The 19699-nt window shown below is 34.1% G+C and overlaps 3 protein-coding genes across 5 annotated transcripts; 2 read left to right on the forward strand and 1 right to left on the reverse strand.

Annotated features, from left to right (window-relative positions):
- Positions 1 to 969: 969 nt before the first annotated feature.
- Positions 970 to 8293, forward strand: LOC145635263 (uncharacterized). 3 transcript variants are annotated; one of them, XM_081686550.1, is made up of 16 exons: positions 970 to 1329; positions 2698 to 2795; positions 2911 to 3027; positions 3245 to 3280; positions 3393 to 3491; positions 3825 to 3908; positions 3994 to 4112; positions 4647 to 4748; positions 5055 to 5171; positions 5257 to 5322; positions 6124 to 6190; positions 6719 to 6772; positions 7207 to 7296; positions 7532 to 7558; positions 7644 to 7718; positions 7935 to 8293. In XM_081686550.1, exons 2-16 carry the CDS (start codon positions 2730 to 2732, stop codon positions 8088 to 8090), a joined length of 1275 nt encoding a protein of 424 aa, XP_081542676.1. In that variant the 5' UTR covers positions 970 to 1329; positions 2698 to 2729; the 3' UTR covers positions 8091 to 8293. The 3 variants fall into 3 exon arrangements, with proteins under 3 accessions (XP_081542676.1, XP_081542678.1, XP_081542677.1); XM_081686552.1 differs by having other exon boundaries at positions 7647 to 7718; XM_081686551.1 differs by lacking the exon at positions 970 to 1329 and adding an exon at positions 1672 to 2460.
- Positions 8294 to 10063: 1770 nt separating this feature from the next.
- LOC145636302 (secretory carrier-associated membrane protein 1-like) lies at positions 10064 to 17352 on the forward strand. The gene is made up of 13 exons (XM_081687825.1): positions 10064 to 10286; positions 12315 to 12380; positions 14071 to 14184; positions 14298 to 14360; positions 14682 to 14715; positions 15423 to 15545; positions 15868 to 15930; positions 16030 to 16123; positions 16214 to 16259; positions 16350 to 16417; positions 16521 to 16569; positions 16841 to 16906; positions 17022 to 17352. The coding sequence occupies exons 1-13, from the start codon at positions 10230 to 10232 to the stop codon at positions 17106 to 17108; spliced, it is 930 nt and encodes a 309-aa protein (XP_081543951.1). The 5' UTR covers positions 10064 to 10229; the 3' UTR covers positions 17109 to 17352.
- A 1918-nt stretch (positions 17353 to 19270) lies between these two features.
- LOC145637231 (uncharacterized) lies at positions 19271 to 19699 on the reverse strand. Its single transcript, XM_081688707.1, has one exon. The coding sequence runs from the start codon at positions 19697 to 19699 to the stop codon at positions 19271 to 19273; it is 429 nt and encodes a 142-aa protein (XP_081544833.1).

Raw genomic sequence — 19699 nt, forward strand, 5'->3', positions numbered from 1 at the left:
TTAGGTGACGTGGAAGTCCCAAGGAGGACACCATTTATTAATGGTAGTAAGTTGAGGGGCACAACTTAGAAATTTGAAAAAGAATGGGTACACCTTAAAAACTCGACTACCTTAGGGGCATATCTTAGAAAAACCCTAGAATTTTTAGAATGTTAACCAAAAGTAATTGTTTACCAAACAAGGCCAAAGTTGTACAAGTATGCATACATTGGTTCATAAATTTCCATAAATCATATGAACTATTAAAGCATTTAAAAAAATTAGTAATCATATTCAAGCCAAAATTACACAATTCAAAAATAACCCGCACCCAAACTCACCATTAACTCCTTCTGTACAAAGTCTACAAGCCAAGTTAAACAGCTAGAGTTGAAAAAACTAACTCATGCAACACAATTCGAAACCGAAGCAAATTAACCTAATTCAAATTCCAATTTGTATGAACAAAATCATTTAACACGTCTTAAGTTTAAAATCATACTAGATGAAACCCGTGCGATGCACAATTTGTTTGAATTTTTAAAAATAATTATATATATATACATGATAAAATTTGTTATACATTTAAATAAAATTCCTGATATCAAAAGATAGTATTTTATATTTAATTAATTTAAAATGGAAAATCTCATTCGCCAATTTTGCCTATGTATTACTTAAATTATTTAATTCTAAAAGAAATTAATAATCTCGTATTTAATTCTAAAAGAAATTAATAATCTCGTATTTAATTGGTTACCACTAAAATTTATTATCCTACATGACGCGCTCAAAAAATTAAATCTTACGTGGCTCTATAAAAAATCGGGAAAAAACTCTCATATATGTATTAGATTTGACCTTATTAAACCGGACCCAATTACCCGAATTCCCCCCTTAAACAAGAAGCCCAACAACAACATTAGTCTATTTTCCTCAGAAAATGTTAAAAAAAAAATCCCTATAAAGGTCACTTAAACAAATCCAAAAATAGCAAAATTAACAAAGCTAACAATCTAGAAGAGAGAGAAAACCACAACATAAACAGCTTATTCCATGCTATTCATTCCTTTCTAGAGTGACTAATTACAAAAATATTCACTCACCAAAAAAAAAAAAAAAAAAAAAAAAAATCTTGAATATTTTCACCACTTCTTCTTCTTCTCTCCTCAAATTCAGTCTCTCTTTTCCAACTCACTCGCTTGAATCGTTTCGTCACTCACTGAGTCGACTCGTTACCTTCATTCGTTCAGTCGGTTGTTGCACTTCAATCCAATTTTCAAATCTAACCAATTGTTGTTATTGTTGTCGTCATTGTTGTTGTTATTGTTCTTCTAGAAGAATCTTCAGGTATTTCAATTGTCATTGTTATTTCAAATTTTGTGTGATTTGTTTCTGATTTTGATCTCGATTTTTTTTTTAAAGCTTGATTTTATTCCATGCATTAAATCTAAAAGATCCATGTTTCTGAGTTTTGTTGATTTAATGTAATTAATGATTCTTCGCATTAATTTTTGTATTTTCGTGTGATTAATTGTAATTCATATTTCGTAATTTGAAATATAATAATGCGGCGGAACATATAAATTATTTTTTGGAATTAAATAAAATTAGTTTACCTAACTTAAAGTGGGATTTTATTATTAAAAAAAGTGGACAAGAGTATGGTTCGTAATTATAGCAATTAAGATTTATTTCGTTTTAGTGGGCAACTAATTTGATTAATAAGTAGGTGGTGAGGTGTATAGAAATAGAATTATCATTATCAATTTATTATTGAGTTGGTTATAATTTGGTGAAAATTGAAATTAATTGGATTTGTAGGTTAACGTATTTGGTGGGTTTTGAATATTATTTTGCATTTTTTGGGGTTTTTGGTAGGATTATCACTCTCTTAAGTTTTCACCGAATTAAGAAACATAACATATTTTTAGTTTCCGGGTTATAGGAGTCTTCGCAAAGGGAGTGATGTAGACGGGATTTGATCTGGGATACGAAACACGCTAACTAATTAATTTAGGTGGCGTCTGCAGTTTAGAGCTGTAGATGTAACTGCTACTAATTAAAGTGTAATGCTATGCATGTGTTTATCCTATGATTCGTGTAGTAGGTGTTTGCTGTTTTTAGATTGGTGGTTTCTTGAGGGTTTAAGATATTTGCCAATTCAGTAGAAATCTATGTTGCTTTCTCATTAGATTTACCCTTCAAATTTATTGGCTTTTTAATCACTTGAGTTTGTCACAAGTGTTGTGTGATTTCTGCAAAAATAAATGTGAATTCTGTTTACTTTGCTCTTGCTGCTGATACACATGTTTTCGGTCTTAGTCGCTTCGCCTTCAACTTAGCTGTTTACCTTCTGTAAACTTGTGATTTTGAGGCGTGAGAAATTGATTATAACAGTTATGTATCTTGCGTTATTGGCACCTTGAGATGTTCAGAAGTCACATCCTTCTCCCTAATCAGTCAAGAATATTAAAAATGGTTGTATTTTGTTTACATGTATTTATTTTTGTTTTCGTATTTTCACGAAGTTTTCCTTGATTAGTAATCTTTTATATGAAGTAAACAAATGGAATTAGATATTACAAGTTTGTTGCAACCTCCTTTCCTCACTCTTAATTAGAAAAATAAGGGATGGAAGAAGTGGTAGTTTCAGCCATTCAGGTGCATGCTGTGAATATCTTATGACAATAATTTCTTATTCATTCCTCGCTGCAGTTTGTTATGAGAAGAAGCTAGGGTAAACTTGAATGTCTATGAAGACATTTAAATCATGGAGATGGTTACCTAGAAAGAAGTCTGCCCTGTCTGATGGGGTAAAGTTTGCACCATGAACTCTCTCTTTTTTTTTTTTTTCTTCTCAGAGTAGCTGTGTATGGAAAACTTTGAAATTCAGATCTTAGAATTTTAACTTGAACTTTGCTCCTGTAGGGACCACATGGAGCACATGGATTCAGGATGGGACAACTAGCTTTCATGGCATTTGTATGTATAGCGATGATGTTCATTGTGTACAGAACTACAAATTACCAGTATCACCAGACAGAGGTGCAATGTTACAAATTTCCTTGTTTTACTTTAAATAATCTGTTCTCACCTCTTGTAGATTTTGTTCGTTGTTAAATTATCTTGAGGCATTTGGCTATCATCATTTAGTACCTATTGCCATTGGGTTTTCTACAAGTTTTCTTGATAATGGAAGGGATTTGGAACTATGCCTGCTGTATGCTAAATTTGATCTCTTTCTTTGTTTTTGTCTTTTCAGATTGACGCTGAAAGGCATCCATTTGGTAACACAGAGGTAATTTGATGGGTTTTTGCATCTCTAGAATGATTTTGAGCTGTTGTTTTTCTTTTTCTATTGTGTAAACACATATTTTTTATATATATATATAATATTTTGGTTATTGTAGAATTTAAGGACATTAGAGTTGGATAATTTGCCTAAAGGCATTGTTCAAGCAAGATCAGATCTGGAGTTGAAGCCTTTGTGGTCTCATTCAAGGGAAAAGGTCAGAATTAGTTTCTTGTGCACCTCTCAATGAGACAGCTGGCTTTGTGTATATTACCAAAATAAAGAAAAAAAAAACTACATTTCATTGAGCTACTACGTAGTATTAACTTTTTACCAGCCTGTGTTTTCTTCATGTTTCTTATGCTCTTTGCTCTTTGTTCTCTTCCTCCCCCCCTATTTTTCCTGGAAGCTAAGTTGCTAGCTAGCAAAGTTTGACCTCTTTTTAACAATCTGGAACTGCAGTTCCTTCTTTTGAATGTGGCATCAATAAAGAGCAGAAGTATTCTACCAACATAAATTTTGCTCATCTGATTGATGTTTGTTTTTCTAGGTTGATGATTCCAGCTCTCATAACTTGCTAGCAATTGCTGCTGGTATTAAACAAAAACATAATGTTGACTCTATAGTTCAGAAGGTAAATAGTCATCTACCATTGATTAAAATCGATAGACATATTATATTTCTTTTACTTTTGTCCAGGCTTACCTTTTTTACTTCAGTTTCTTGCAGAAAATTTTACAATTATGCTATTTCATTACGATGGCAACATGAACAGCTGGTGGGATTTAGATTGGAGTAACAAGGCTATTCACGTGGCTGCACAGAATCAAACAAAGTGGTAAGGGCTCCAATATCTGTCTTCCTCAAACTCCATGCCTTGCTTTCAGATATCACTACTGTGTATTTATTACTTTTTGCCAGATGTAGCATGATTTTGATTTGGTATCCTGTCATTTTACATGTGCTATGATTCTGCTCGGTATTGCAATTTTGAGTTGAGTTCCGCTTCCTTGTTTTTTAATTAGACTGGCAGAGAGGTGGGTAGTTAATCTTGTTTATTACATGAGCTTAGAAGGGGTCAGTGATGGTGTTAATGATTTTAAAAACTTCATATGAGATTATGTTGAATGTTATTGTATTTTTTGTGCCAAGATGGTTGGTGGAAGGAAGTCAGTTATAGTCGTGGTGATGAATGCTATAGTCAATATATCGTTTGGTTTTTTAAAAATGGTATTCAGATGTGGGCTTCATATGCTACAGATTAATTTTACTCCTGTCACATTTTCTACTAATATTGCTCTCCTTTTCTTAGATTTTGTGTGGGAGTAATGGTCCTTACTTTGTATAATTATTGTTCAATGGTTGTATTTAGGTGGTTTGCCAAACGCTTTCTACATCCAGACATTGTTTCTATCTATGACTACATATTTCTCTGGGATGAAGACCTAGGAGTGCGACACTTTCATCCTGGAAGGTATGCTAATTTACTTATGACACCAGTAGTACTTGGGACTTCTTTTGGCAACTAGTTTCTATAAGACAAACTATTTCTGATTGTAATCCAAAAAGCAGAAGGAATTTTGATGTTTTTGCATTATGCTTGTAATGTTATAAGAAATCCTAGCTATAATGCATTGGTTTCCTTTTAATATGCTCTTCGCGCCATATTTTTGGAAGCTTGACCTGGGGAGAAGGGGATGTATTTGCTTGTAATTGAAAGGTATACTATCCCTTTGCCCCTCTGTAAAAGTTGTAAAACCTTTTTCCTATTTTGCCATAGGTACTTGAATATCGTGAAAGCTGAGAGGTTCGAGATATCTCAGCCAGCTTTGGACCCCAACTCGACTGAAATACATCATCGTATTACGATTCGTAAAAAAACAAAGAGGTTCCATAGGTAACTGGGCTGATCTATGTTTCCATTTCTCTGATCTATTAGAGTAGGTTAGCTTTTTGTTGAATTCCTCTGCCTCTTTATGCAGGAGAATTTATGATTATAGGGGTTTTACAAAATGTACAAGTTCTAGCATGGGGCCACCTTGCACTGGGTAAGTGTATGCAAATTTCAAGAATACTATACACACCTAGTTCAATCTTTGGGTTTGCTATGCTTTAAATTTATATTTTCTGCTTGTTTCCTTGCCACCTTGTAAAATTTGGAATAGCTTGTTTACCTTTTTAATTTGAACAGGAAAATGGATGGAAAGAATGTTTAACATGGTGTGCAAAATTTTTAATTTGGGAAAAATTGGATGTTGAGGTTTTCATGAACTTTCAAAGCCATGTAGGAGGCATTGTTATATATTTTGCTGGGCTAGCATCATAGTATTAGCCAAGCTTTAATGATATTTAGATTAATACTTTTTGGTTGGAAGAAAAATAATGTATGAAATGATGCTGTAGGGAGTTTAGGGACTTAATCATATGCTTGTGAAGTTGTCAGTTAGTGGTGATATATCAACTGTATTAAGAAATACAGTGCAGATAACAATGACATGAATTGTGTAGGGGTAGAGGCCTAGGGGGTAGGGAACATACAGATTTGCTTTTATGTAATGCCAGGGTTTTTTAAAGAGAAGTTTTTGGGGGTGGACTGAGGCAATTGGTGAAATGTTGAAGATTTTGGGTTGATCATTGCTATGGCTGAAATGTTGCTGTTCATTGTGTACCATGAGTTCATGAGTCATGACTAAAGTGATTACCATTTTTTATTCATGTGGTTCAAATAAATGTTGACAGTAATTGTGGTTTCTTACTGTTGACAGTAGTAGTCTGTTGCTTATAGTTCAGTGTCAATTTTCTTGTGTGGTTTAGCAACCTCATCTTTTCGATTAATATCTGGTCTGTAGGTGGGTGGAAGGCATGGCCCCTGTATTTTCGAGGTCAGCTTGGCGTTGTACTTGGCATCTTATACAGGTATACATATATTGCAACTTGAAGGGTATAAGAATTGTCTACTTGTACTACATGCTACCTTGAATTAGTGCTGTGGTGAAACTGAAACTCTAGTGTATATCTAATCTATGATTTTGAGTAGATAATACTACCTCCATTTCATATTATGTGCAAAATTTACTAAAAACAGCTGCTACACATTATGTGCAAAGAATGTTTTCTTTCCTTTTTAAGGTGTCATCTCTCTCTCTCTTTCTCTCTCTCCTCATCCATCACATGGATTGCTATCTTTCTCTATGCATTTAACGCCCGTAAACAAATTTTGCATTGGAGTCCGTGCAAACTCAGAGATAGTAATTGTTTAGTTGATTGGCTTTCACCAATCTACCATAAATTGCAGAAGGTACCTATAGAGGGGAATCACAAATTTAACGTTAACTCTTATCTTATTGCCCTCGATAAAGGTTGACCCAAGTTCTATTGTTATGACCCCCTCAATAAGTTCAAGCTGATGCATATCATGACAAATGGTTTTCTGCCTTGTTTCAGAATGATCTTGTTCATGGCTGGGGATTGGACATGAAGCTTGGTTATTGTGCACAGGTGAGGAACTGATCCTGCTTATGGACCTCTATATTTTTGCCTAAACTGTTACGCCCCTCTCTCCATTTTACTGCTACTGCAAATGAGACTTTTTATGTCTACACGATCCCTTTTCTGGAAAATAATTATGTTGTCTTCTTTTAGAAACAGCCTATCAGCGAGTCTTACTTAAAAGGCTTGCATACATAATACATTTTTACCCCACTTCGGCAGAATCCATGCTACATGATTGTTGATGTCATTGAAGTCATTTAGCTTTCAGTCTGAAAACCTGCTTTCAAGTTATCCCTGTTAATGTTAATGTTGGTGAATTTTTTTTTTTTAAATTTAACTTGATATAGTTATATCCTCATACCTCAAGTTCTAATTCTCTGCTCATCATCTTTTCTATTGTTCTACAACCCTTATTCTTTAAATTCGTTCACAATTGACAGGGTGATAGGACAAAGAGGGTGGGCATAATTGATAGTGAATATGTTGTTCATCAAGGCATACAAACTCTCGGTGGTTCATCGGCTAAAAAGGTTTGCTCAAATTTATATTGTGCTCTATGAATGACCTGTGTGTTATGAATTGGAGTTCTACAATAAGGCTAGCTCCACATGTATCACCATTATGGTTGGGCCAACAAAACAAACTCCTCAAATTTTTTCTCATGCTTTTTGTGAGAACTCGTATTTGAGATTGGCTGGTCTTTTCTTGAATACATGGTCCATACATTTTTCTTGGTTGTATTGACATTTGACAATCTTCACGCAGGTTTCGAAGTCATTAGACACCACAAAGGTAATTAACTTTCTGGCTATCCAACTCGCTGCTTGTCATTTATGCTTGTAATAGCTAAATAATCTTTCTTTTGTTCCTTATGAAGCAGAAACACTTGGGCGTTGATAGTCATGTGGAGGTGATAAAGCAGAAACATTCAGGCGTTGATTCTCGTGTGGAGGTAATTGTTATTACTTTACGGAAACATATACTTGATTTTGTTTTTGAGTTCTTTAGCCTATTTATATGGGAGTTTGGGGTAGGGGAATGATGCGGGCTTCAGATTTAGAGTGAATTGGAGCACTCTTAAAGGCTCAGCTATCTCTCTATAAAGTAACAAATGTGGTAACTGGGATGCGCTAGAGAATAACATTCTTACATTTTGTGAATGGAGCAGATTCGCAGGCAATCAACTTCTGAGCTTAAAGTATTTAAAGAACGATGGGAGAGAGCTGTCAAGAAGGATAGTAGTTGGGTGGATCCATATTCAACAAATAGCTGGTTTAATTTGTTCTCTAGAACTAGAAAAACACGAGGGAAAAGAAGTTGGTAACGAGATGTTTATATCGACTGTGAATAACAATTTTCAACATAGTGCTATAGATGTTTCCGGGAATTCACCTAGGAACTTAGAGGTTCATGTGCTCTTAGAATCGCTTATTTTGTTATAGCTTACATATTTCTTTCTTGTAATGCTGGTGCTGTCTATTTACAGGACCACATCAATTAATTCATTTTTTTACTTGCCTGTTTGTATATGATAGACTGAACATTCATTTCACTCCTTACCTTGGTTCTTTTTATATATGGAAAATGGTTGCTATATTTTAATGTACGCGAGGAGCTGGAAGATCGGTCATTGGTGTCTGAATTATCTGATTCTGAATTCCTTGCTGATCTTTTGTCAGCTCAGGGAATTTTATACTAAACAAACAAGCGACTGCTTTTAACTATTATTAGTATAAGTTTTATAGCTAGTTGCTGACATGCTAAAGCTGTTGCTGACACTAATACCATGCTATTGTTGAATTTGTTACACCTGCTACTGCCTAGAAGTTGTAAGACTTGTAACAAACTAACAACCATCACTAGATCACTATACTTGGCAAGATGTGCCTATAGTTCGTATTCGAATACCGGTTAGCACGGTTTATTTAGCATCAAAGCTACTATTAGTGCTTACTGCTCACAATTTAGGTGTAATTTGTGTATTATGGTGATAAATCTTGTCATCCTGTGATTATTTCATTATAACAAGATACGTGTTATACTAATTAATAAAACGTGTTAATGGTTGCTTATTTTTAGACAAAAGGACAAAAGGTGGAATGCGGAAATGAAAATAGTTCCTTAATAGAAATAAATAAGTTTCTTTGAAAGCGGTTTCTATTTCTAGACTATTCTAGAAGCGCATCAAACTTTTAAAGGCCAAAGCAAATCTTCGTACGCCTCCTATTTTTACTTTTTGGGCTGCACCGCTTTAAAATCAAAGTTGCTCACAAGTACTACCATTTTCTTTCAAATAATGCAATTTTTATACTACTCCGTACAAATATTTTATAAACTATGGTTTATTTGCGCAAAATATGTATGATGAATTACACTATTTTAACATTACAAAAGGGCGAATTTTAAGCTTATACATGAGCTGTTTGTTTTGCTTAACTTTTGAAAAATTCGAGCTTATACATGACCTGTTTGTTTTGCTTAACTCTTGAAAATTTCGAGCTAACTATAAAAGTTCACAAACCATTTAGATTGATTTTTATCCCTAAAAAATCATACTCGGTATAATCATATAACGTGAAATTGAATCTGGATATGATGAAATGTTTTTGGAAATAAATAAATAACATAACATAACAAAGAAGAGAAAGTGTGACAACATAGCAATTCACAAAGACACGAGAAAAGCAAAATAAACTAGATTAGTTTGATAGTGTTTTAGGTTCTAGTTTGGTTAACATGATATTTACATCCCGTTAAAGATTGTATTTCATGCAAAAAAAAATTCCATTACTAATTTCTTGGTAATTTCCTTAACTTGTTTTGTTAGTAAAATATAATTTCTCTCTGTATAAATTTTGATAAATTTTCAATTTTCATTTGTTCTTGCTCCACTTTCCATTTTCGACCGTTTTTAAATGTTTGTTCCATTTCTTTATTTGGAAAACTTTTACATTATCTAATTCATTTCTCTCAACTACGGGATACAACATAAATCATATTTTATCACGAGTAATTATATATTTTCTCTCCTCCAATTCTCTTAACTACGTTTGTTTTTTACAATTTTTAATCCTTTCAACTATCCCACTACTTTTATATTTTTTACTTTCTCCAATTTCTTCTAAAAATTCGTTCATAGAGAAATGGGACAAGTATTTAAAAACGGAGAGAGTATAATATTTCTTAAGAAAAAAAAAAAAACAAAAAATGTAAACACTTACAAATCACAAATTCACAATCGTATGAGTCGTATCAGAAAAGTCCTGTTAAAAATAAACGCTGACCAAATATACAATATACCTCTCCTCGTCAAAATTTGGTTAAATTTCCTTGTTCAACAAAACCACCCTTTATTTTTTCCTTTGCTTTCTCTTCAATTCATTCTCTCTCTAAAATTCTGTTGATTATTTGAGATTGGGGTTTTTATTCCTCAGATTTTGCTTTCATTTTGAAGATCTCAAAAATGGCCGGTCGTTACGATCCAAACCCTTTTGAAGAAGAAGAAGTCAATCCCTTCTCTGTAAGTTTTCATCACTCACAAATACACAAACCCTTATCTTCGTTTTTGCCTTTTTAATTTTCGTATTTGTTTGATTTTTAATCTGGTTTTAGTTTGATTGCCGCTAAAAGGGTAGATTCTCTTTTGATTGATTGAATTTTTAGGTAATATTTGATTTTGGGGTTTTTTTTGGTTCTTGGGTATCGAGATTTATTAGATCTAGGGTCAGTTTTTTGTTGTTCTTACTTCAGTTGAAATCGGTGAAGTGAGTAATTCGCGTTGATTCCCTTAAAAATGTGAACTTTATGTTCACAATTAGGTAATGTATTTGAATTTTTGATGTTTGGATTGGGTATCGTTATTGGTTGTAATATGTTGATTAGTGATCGATCTCAAAACATTGTATCGGATCATTGAACATTTTGATGCAATATTGCACCACACTGTAGAAGTGTTGGTTGGACCATGGATTGATGGTAGTTTATGGTATTTTAGCCGGCCTATCTTCGGATCCATGTCGGCATTCCACACGGATGATTGATTCTCGTGTCTTGTGTTCGGATGACTTTGGTGGTCGTTTAGGCTCCTGGAACTGTTTATGGTGATTTGGGGAAATGTGGCTACTTTGAAATGGGTGTGATTATTATCGTGTGGTTGTATTTGGTCTGGTTTCTCAGGCATTTAAAAAAAAATGTAGGGGTACGTTATGATTTGTTTTGAGCATAGGATGCCTAGTTAAAATTTCTACGATTATAGTAAATTAGTGATATGACTAATAATGTTGGTATAGGAAAGGTAAAGTTTAATTTGACTTTAATGGTTACTATAAAAAAATTATCTTTTTATAAATTGAACCGTCCGCTGATGTTGGAAACAAGCTTTGCTGCTACACTGTCTGATAAGAGGAAATGATTGAAATGAGAGAGAAGGGAAAAGAAGGGAAACAAGCTCCCTTTTCTATATAAGAGCTTGGGACAAGGTGTGTTTGTGTGCGTGGGGTTGGGGGGGGGGGGGGGGGCAGAAGGAGGGATTCAACTTCGGGGAGATTTGGATGGAAATTGGAGTTCCATCTTCCCCCCTCTCTATCTTTCCCCTTCGATCGTTCTAGTTGCCATTAATAGAAGTGTTAATTTACTGTGATTCATGATTTAGTAAGCTAATGTATATGTTGATTGATTATATTTTTAATACAGTTTAGCTTTATTCTTCTTTTATTGGTTAGAGGGGGGCTTATTTAGTGTTTTTCATAATGCTTTGTTGATTACATTGGTATAATAGATCAAGTAAATCTTGTAATGGTTAGTTAATGTGGTCACTGGTATTGAAAGTAGTTGTTGCTCGCCTTCTCCTGGTAGCATTATTTGGTTGCATGCTTGTAATTAAATGACGCAGCGAACATGGTGGGTGGCAATAGAGGAAAGCTGGTTGAATCCAAGGAGAGTATTGTGAAGACATTTTATTAAGCCGTAAATAAGGCTATTTGCCTCATTTTTTTCTGTCTATTATAAAGCTGTGACAGATAGCATTGTAGCAATCCATTAAATTTTATTTAACTGCTTCATTATCTTTTATATGGTTTTTTTTTTTCCTTTTCATTTTCTTCTTTTCTTTCTTTTTGTTATAGAGTAAATTTGACATGGTGTCATTAAATAAAGGGTATTAGTGTTTATTTTATAACTAGCTTCATTGCTTCATACTTTCACCCATAAGTTTTGGTTGAACGAACTTAGTTGGGGAGTGTTATCTAGTCAATCTATACTGGCTCATGATAACTATAGCTGTTCCTTCGTCAATCAGTGAAGTTCTTTTTTACTTTTTCCTTTCAAATACAATGCTTCCTCCTTATTCATTTTAGTGGGTGCCATGTATATGGAAAGAGTCAGAGAAGGCACCTGCACAAAAGAGTATTTAAACAGACAAAAAAATGTGTGTTAAATGTTAATTTTTTTTCAAAAATGGAGTAAATTTTTATTATTTCTTTTACTTAACTGTATATCTGTGTTCCTATATAAGAAATGATTGAAAGACTAATGTTTTAATCATCTCTAGGAACAAGAAAGGAAGGCCAAAGCTTCAGGTCAATCAAACTTTTCTGGAGGAGCCTTTTATATGCCTGTAAGTACTGTTCTATCTTTTCAAATCAGCATTTCTCCATAATGACTTATACGTTTGCCGTTATTACTTTGGCTTTAAGGCATATTGTGGGGGTGATTTCAGTATATGTGGTCCCTCAAGGACTTATATGAGGCAATGAGGGTATGGTTAGTTGATTACTGGAATGATGATGTTCTTTTGCTGTTTTAAATGGGATGGAAAAGTTCCTAGGATGTTTCTTCAATCATTATCAAAGTAGGAATCACTAAATTGATACCTAAGATGAGACCCCATTTTATTCAAAACGGTTTAAATTGCTATCAATTTTATATGTTTAATTTTAGCTGTATTATCATGTCAGGTTAGCCTTTGATTGTTCAAGCTTTTCTTGCAGCCAGATTAAAAATAACCTTCTCTAGGGTTTTACAATTAATTTGATTTTGCCAAAAACAGAAATTTTATAAACTGAAATATACACACTTTTTTTTTAAACCATAATAAAGTATGGTTGGTGACTACCTTTTTTTGTGTGGGTATATTTTCTTTGAGCATTTTCATGTGGGTGCATATTATTTAAGTTTTACTCTTTAAGATGTATCTGATGCAAGTTTAAACTAAGTGTATCATAATCTTGTGCAAATGGCCACACAATTATTGTACATTGGGGTGAGACGAAATCAAAGCTCATTGAGCTTGAGAAATTGAGCTCGATTTGAGCTCAAAACCCCTTAGACATTGCTCGGCTCGAGGCTCAACTCGAGCTCGTCCCGGGGTTCGATTAAATATTCGATCTAATCTCAAATTTACTTGTTTGTATCAAGTTTTTATAATTGACAATGGAATTTTCTCAAATAAAGCCCCTATATGACAATAACCCCAATTGTAAATAGATAAATTTGGATTTTAAATCATTTTATTTAAAAATGATATGAATGTTAAAAAAGATCAAGCTTGTTCATGAGCTTTTGAGCCATGCTAAGGATAGCTTGGGCTTGGCTTGTTAAGATTTGAGGCGGAACTCAAACTCAAGATGAGACTGCTCGAGCCAAGCTTTGACTTAGTTTTGACCGAGCTGGGCATCGAGCAGGCTCGGCTCGTTTACCTCGTTAACACAATTATCACCCCTAATTGTACGTCACATACTTCTGGAGTAGCAGGCGATGACACTAAGTGGATGTGCTGAATAATGTTACCTTGAGATGATTTTGTACTGTTGTATAAATTAGTTGCTAAGAGCCCTTATAACTTCAAATGACTGATGCAAGCTTTATTTATTTATGATTGATTAATATATGTTATCTGCTGTGTGGCTTGGAAATTGCTAAGGACATATATGAAATCATATGAACGCAAAAAAGGCAATTTGTATGATAATTTGTTCATGTAGCTGACCCCATCATTGGTATTGAGGCTTCAATGTTGTTGTTTAATGGTTACAGAGCATATTGTCTTCCATGTACCAAAGACTCGTAGGTGCTTGAGCATTAGGCACAATCATCTTTTTGAAATGAATTTGCTACCTTGATTATTATAATTATTTTATTTTTTGAAAAATTAGTATGGCCTTTAGAGTTGTGTGATTGTTGATTGTCTTATCTCAAGTAGCTGAACTGTTCAATTTAGTCCTTTCATTGATGATCATCATGGCTTTGTTTTCAAGTGTTAGCTATGATGGTCTGTTTGATTCACAAACATTCTCCTTGATGTGTAGAATCCTGGAAGTGTTCCTCCAGCCTCAAATTCAAGGCTTTCACCTCTTCCACCTGAGCCTGCTGACTTTTACAATCCTACTGCAACAGTTGATATTCCCCTTGATTCTGGAAAGGTAGCTGCAAAAAATTCCATGTTGAATGTTGTTTGCTATCTTGTCACTTTTCAATATTTGTTGTGGATACTACTTATGAGTTATATATTAATGGCCTTAGACTTTTCATATAGGATTTGAAGAAGAAAGAGAAAGAACTTCAGGCAAAAGAGGCTGAATTGAGAAAGAGAGAAGAGGTAAGTTCTTGTGTTAATCTTTGCCGACACAATGGCTTTTTTTCATCCTTGTTGCTTGCTTGCTTGATCAACATGCATTCATCTTTTTATTGTAATCATTTACTTGTTTAGTGCTTGTTAAGAATTTTTGCTGTTCTTCTTGTTTAATCCTTTGAATATTACAAAATTCCATAAGTTTCCATATTCATGTTGTACCACACATTCATGAATGCAGTGGCCTAATGTGCATTTGTAAATTTTGTAGTGAATTTAGGCCTCTTTTGTAGATTTTAGTTTCTATTGTCTTTGTGGTTACATTAAAAGTCTTGTTCAATGATACAGGTGCTGAAACGGAAGGAAGATGCTGCACAACGAGGTAGGCTTATTGTTTAGCTGAAAGTCATCCTCGCTGTTCTTTCTGTTGTTTATTTAAAGCTGCTATGCAGTAGTAAGAGTGACACTTTGGAACCAGGCTGCTTTTATTTTTTGTGCTTGACACTGTTTTCCTGGATTTTTACTGTATGTAGAGTATGTAAATACGTTCTTTTTTTTTTTTTTTTTTTTTTAAAAAAAAAAATAAATAAATTTATATAGCCGTTCATTTATCAATTTGTTGGAGTTTCTACATTGGTAGATATCTAGATGGTAATAAATACTGGTAATTGTAATAAGTATATGTAATTGTAATGAGTATATGTAAATACATTCAATTATATTACTACATGCTAGTTTATCATCAATTCATCATTACACTAAATTGCTAGTTTACCATCATTTATAACCGCCTACTGAACAGAGAGACCCTAAGTTGCTTTTGCTTTACTTCTTCCTAATTCTGCTTACACTAAATTGCTTTGCATGTTAACCATTAGTGTTTTTTTTTTTTTTTTTTTTTTTTTTTTTTTTTTTTTTTTTTTTTTTTTTTTTCTTTTTCCTGCCTAATTCTACTTACACTAGATTTTTCTTACTGGTTTCCTTCTAATATATGACCTGGCTAGACTTGATGTATTGTATGTGTTTTTTGGTTCAATAGTTGATGGCCACATTTACAATTTTTAGCTGATTCATACTTTCCCTTTGCAGCTGGAATTGTTATCGAGGACAAGAATTGGCCTCCATTTTTCCCAATTATCCATCACGACATTGGAAATGAGATACCAATTCATCTGCAGAAGTTACAGTACACAGCTTTTGCAACTCTGATAGGTCTGTTCCTTTTTTTGCCCTTTATTTACTTGTATGTTGATGTGTATTATAAGAAAGTGTTTTTAAATCGCAGTAGGTCATATTAAAGATCCAAAGGATACTCTGGTAATTTCGCACTTCTTTAACATGTACTGATCCCTTTAAAGAGTAGATGATTGTCACCTCTTATAGTTTGTCCCATAATTTCTCTCATTTTCTTGTAATATTTTTAAATAAGTTGATGGATATATTCATATTGGCCTATTTGATGAGACACAATGTCTTCGAATTGATACTTCTTCAGATTGCTTGTTCTGACATTGTCAGTGTTTGAATGTTGCAGGTTTGACACTGTGTCTCACCTGGAACATTGTAGCTGTTACTACAGCTTGGATTAAGGGTGGTGGTGAGTTACTACTTTTGCTGTATACAAAATATACTATTGTGGCTGTGACCCTGTGATATATTGGGCTTTCTAGTCGGTCTAATACATGACTTGTTCCAGATGCAACTATATGGTTCCTTGCTATTATCTACTTTATATCGGGTGTCCCTGGTGCTTATGTGTTGTGGTATCGTCCACTTTACCGGGCCTTCAGGTACTTGATACTTAATTATTCACAATTCAAGTGCTTGTTTATTGTTTTTTTTGTTTTCCTTTTAACTTTCATACCTCCTTATTTGAGCAGGACTGAAAGTGCCATGAACTTCGGATGGTTCTTCTTGTTTTATCTGGTAAAGGCTCTTAAGACTGTTGTAAGGCTTGCTATGATTTCTGTTGGAGTAAACATATATTCACCTCTTTTTCATTCTTTCCTTTTGCAGATTCACGTTGGCTTCTGTATTTTTTCTGCTGTAGCTCCTCCTATTGTCTTTAAAGGAAAATCCCTCGCGTGAGTGTTGTATAAATTATTACCTTTTTTTTTTTTTTTTTGGGGGGGGGGGGGGGGGTGGTGGTCAGAATATTTGACTAACCCTTGTTTTCCTTATAAACAGAGGAATCCTTCCAGCCATAGATCTTATTAGCCAGAATGCCTTGGTTGGGGTAAGTTTTAAATCCTTATTATTTTTGTATTACATTTTCCTTTAATATGGATCACTTGATCCAAAATTTAGTTTGTTAAAAAAAAATATCGTTAGTTTAAGGTATGGTATGATATTATTCAGGCATTATTCTATTACTGCCTTCCCCTTACCACTTTGTTCTCTCCAAGGATCCTTTTAAAAGTTCCATTTCAAGAGTGGTGTTAGTATGGTCAATTGTGAATGCTCTTAATATTAGAGGTGATAAAATTTCTATCAACTTATGTTTGCAGATTTTCTACTTCATTGGATTTGGACTATTCTGCCTTGAGTCGGTAATCAGCGTAGGGGTTCTTCAGGTCTACCTCTTCACTCCCCTATTTCTTCCTTCTCATTTCTAAATTCTAAAGGTTTTTTAAAGTAATTTTCGAATTGCATGGAGCACTAACAGTCAAAATAATATGGATATTGCAGCAAGTATACATGTATTTCCGAGGCAGTGGCAAGGCAGCACAGATGAGGCAGGAGGCTGCTAGAGGTGCCATGAGAGCCGCATTTTGATTCCATCCAATGACTGCTGAGTGCTGATTCAGGATAGTAACCCCTTGTGTATGGTAGAGAACGAAAACCATCTTTCAGCTGCACATTCCATACGTGTTATATATATCATTGTTCCTTTATTTGCTTTTCACATTTTTCATATTAGTGGATTGTGAGAGGGTTGTTTTTTTCATAAAGGTTGTAGGTACATTAATTCTTATTTGCATATTCTATAGATGAATTTTCAAAGTTATCGCGTATTTAACTGCAATGTGTACAGTAATTTTGTTTAATTTATGGTACTGGCTACAATGTACTCCGTATGTTTACATATATTTGCTATTCTTTGCTATTGCAACAAGAATATTTGCGCGTTTTTGGTAGTGAAATTACCATCGTTCTGTATAATATATGACTTGAACTTGAACTTGAGCTTGTTCCAGCCGAATCCAAATTGTACTTAAATCGCATGACCTGATTGGGACCTAAACTGAAAAATGATCCTACTTGATGAGACAAGGCCCCAAAGAAATTGTGACCGCCATTATTAGCTTATTATTTGAATTGGTTGACATTAGATCTGAATGTGACCCTATCCAAATTGCATGACTAATAACTTAATAAGTAAAAACTATCAAAAATGACCTAAATTGAATTTAATCAATTATACAGGTCTGCAACTGTTTGAGAACAATATGTTGGTGGTATTAGAGGCTTGCCTGTATCATGACTGGGAAGTAAGTGTATCAATTAAACCGGAACACTTTGACAAAAACCGATTAGACCCTGGACTCTTTAATAAGAACGCGGCATTAAAATTTAATTGATCATATGTCATGCATATACACTCTCATGGTCTTTGATGCATTCGAGTCATCATCTCTATATGAAACTTACCTCTTTGAAGATTATCACTTCGATCTTATAACTATGACGGTTATTTAAGTTTATTGTATTTGTATAAAGTTACAGTATCTAAGTTGAATACTCCAGATTAGATATTGTATTTGTATTTTTCGTATAAAAAGGAGTGGTACATGCAATCGTCAAAGAGGCAAAGATTTATCATCAATCTATTTACTCTCACAAAAGTTTTAACAATTTAGCCAATACATTTATTCTTGCAGTCCATCGTGGAACCATCATCGTATTAATTAACAAAGGAAGTGTTCAACACAAAATGATGGACCCACCTTAAGAAAATAATACAAGTAATAATAATGAAAAGAACGAAATTATATAGAAAAAGGATGTATACAAGCTCAAGGAAACATTAAGGCGGCAGTAACATATTTTGCATTTGTACGGATGATGAATTGCATACCAATCAATGTTACGTATTCTAATTTCTAATAACTAATTTATAAACACGTTTCAATAATGTACTTCAACTCCTTAAAGATCTAGTAAAACTCGTCTCCCACTCTCTCCGGTAGAGACGGTGGGAATTCGTGAGCTCTTATTAAGTGTTGATATGTGAGAGGTGCTGATTCAATAGGGTCCTTAACCTTTTATTTAAAAAAAAAAAAAAAAAAAAAAAAAAAAAAAAAAAAAAAACAACCCGTAAATTAGTTTATCATCAACCTTTTATCTTTGTGACTTTATAGTTTATGTTTGACACGTTATTACTAAACCCGTAAATGTGCTTTATATATAGCATTAAATAGTTCTCCATAGTATTATAAATTTCTAATATCAAGTAGAACCTCCACCCACCACCTATACATTGCTTTGCCTCACACCGCAGCCCCGGTGCCGGGCACACCGGTTCAAGCCTCGATCAAACCAAACAAAACCCAAAAGCAAGAGGATATAGCCTCTCTTTATGCCACCAGTAGTCCAGTACCATATATATTACATCCCACAACATCAAAGCAAAGCAAACACAAAAGGCAAGAGAAAAAAACCCTCACAAACCACTAATACTAATAACAAAACCATAAATAACATCATAAGTATATATAGCTACATATAAATCATAAAAGTCCTACTATTTACTCATATAAAAGTAACATAATAGGAACTAATTAGTAAGACCATATAACAAAAGCCTTAAATAAGATCACATACCATATACTATATTGTCCACATATATATTATATATATATTTATAGTAGTAGTTGTTGTATCATCAAAGATATAATCAACCACTTAATTAATTTTCCCACTCATAAAATAAAAGCTTAACAATAAGCACTACATTTTTTCTTGCAATCCATGGTGCAACCACCACCTCCACCACCACCACCATAACCCTTGCCAGACCTACTAAAGGAGTAAAAACACTTAGCAGGGCACGTTAGTTTCTTCATGTAACATGGACCCTTTTCCTTGCACACCACACTAGGCCTTACGGTCCCACTCTTTCCGTGGCCCCCGCTCGGTGACCCGTATCCGTATCCGTACCCGCCTCCGAACATACCCGGGTCGTTGAACCCGGGTATGCCAAACCCGCCACCCGGCCCGAAGAAGTCGCCACCGTTGTTGTGGCCCTTGGCCTTGGCCCCCTTGGAAGTCGGGTCGGGCCGGGTGGCCCGGGTTAGGGAAGTGAGGGTTGTGATGATGAGGAGAGTAAGGAAGAGACTTGCTTTTGTTGGTTTGATGATGTTCAT

This window comes from Chenopodium album, chromosome 6 (assembly GCF_948465745.1).
Source record: "Chenopodium album chromosome 6, dcCheAlbu1.1, whole genome shotgun sequence".
Lineage (NCBI taxonomy): Eukaryota > Viridiplantae > Streptophyta > Magnoliopsida > Caryophyllales > Amaranthaceae > Chenopodium > Chenopodium album.

Bases quoted from the DNA above. Each gene is read 5' to 3' on its own strand.
- LOC145635263 (XM_081686550.1), top strand. From the start codon at position 2,730: ATGTCTATGAAGACATTTAAATCATGGAGATGGTTACCTAGAAAGAAG. The intron at 5,172-5,256 runs GTAACTGGGCTG...CTCTTTATGCAG, and splicing joins AAAACAAAGAGGTTCCATAG to GAGAATTTATGATTATAGGG. The intron at 7,297-7,531 runs GTTTGCTCAAAT...ATCTTCACGCAG, and splicing joins GTGGTTCATCGGCTAAAAAG to GTTTCGAAGTCATTAGACAC.
- LOC145636302 (XM_081687825.1), top strand. From the start codon at position 10,230: ATGGCCGGTCGTTACGATCCAAACCCTTTTGAAGAAGAAGAAGTCAAT. The intron at 14,716-15,422 runs GTAGGCTTATTG...TTCCCTTTGCAG, and splicing joins GGAAGATGCTGCACAACGAG to CTGGAATTGTTATCGAGGAC. The intron at 15,931-16,029 runs GTGAGTTACTAC...GACTTGTTCCAG, and splicing joins AGCTTGGATTAAGGGTGGTG to ATGCAACTATATGGTTCCTT.
- LOC145637231 (XM_081688707.1), bottom strand. From the start codon at position 19,699: ATGAACATCATCAAACCAACAAAAGCAAGTCTCTTCCTTACTCTCCTC.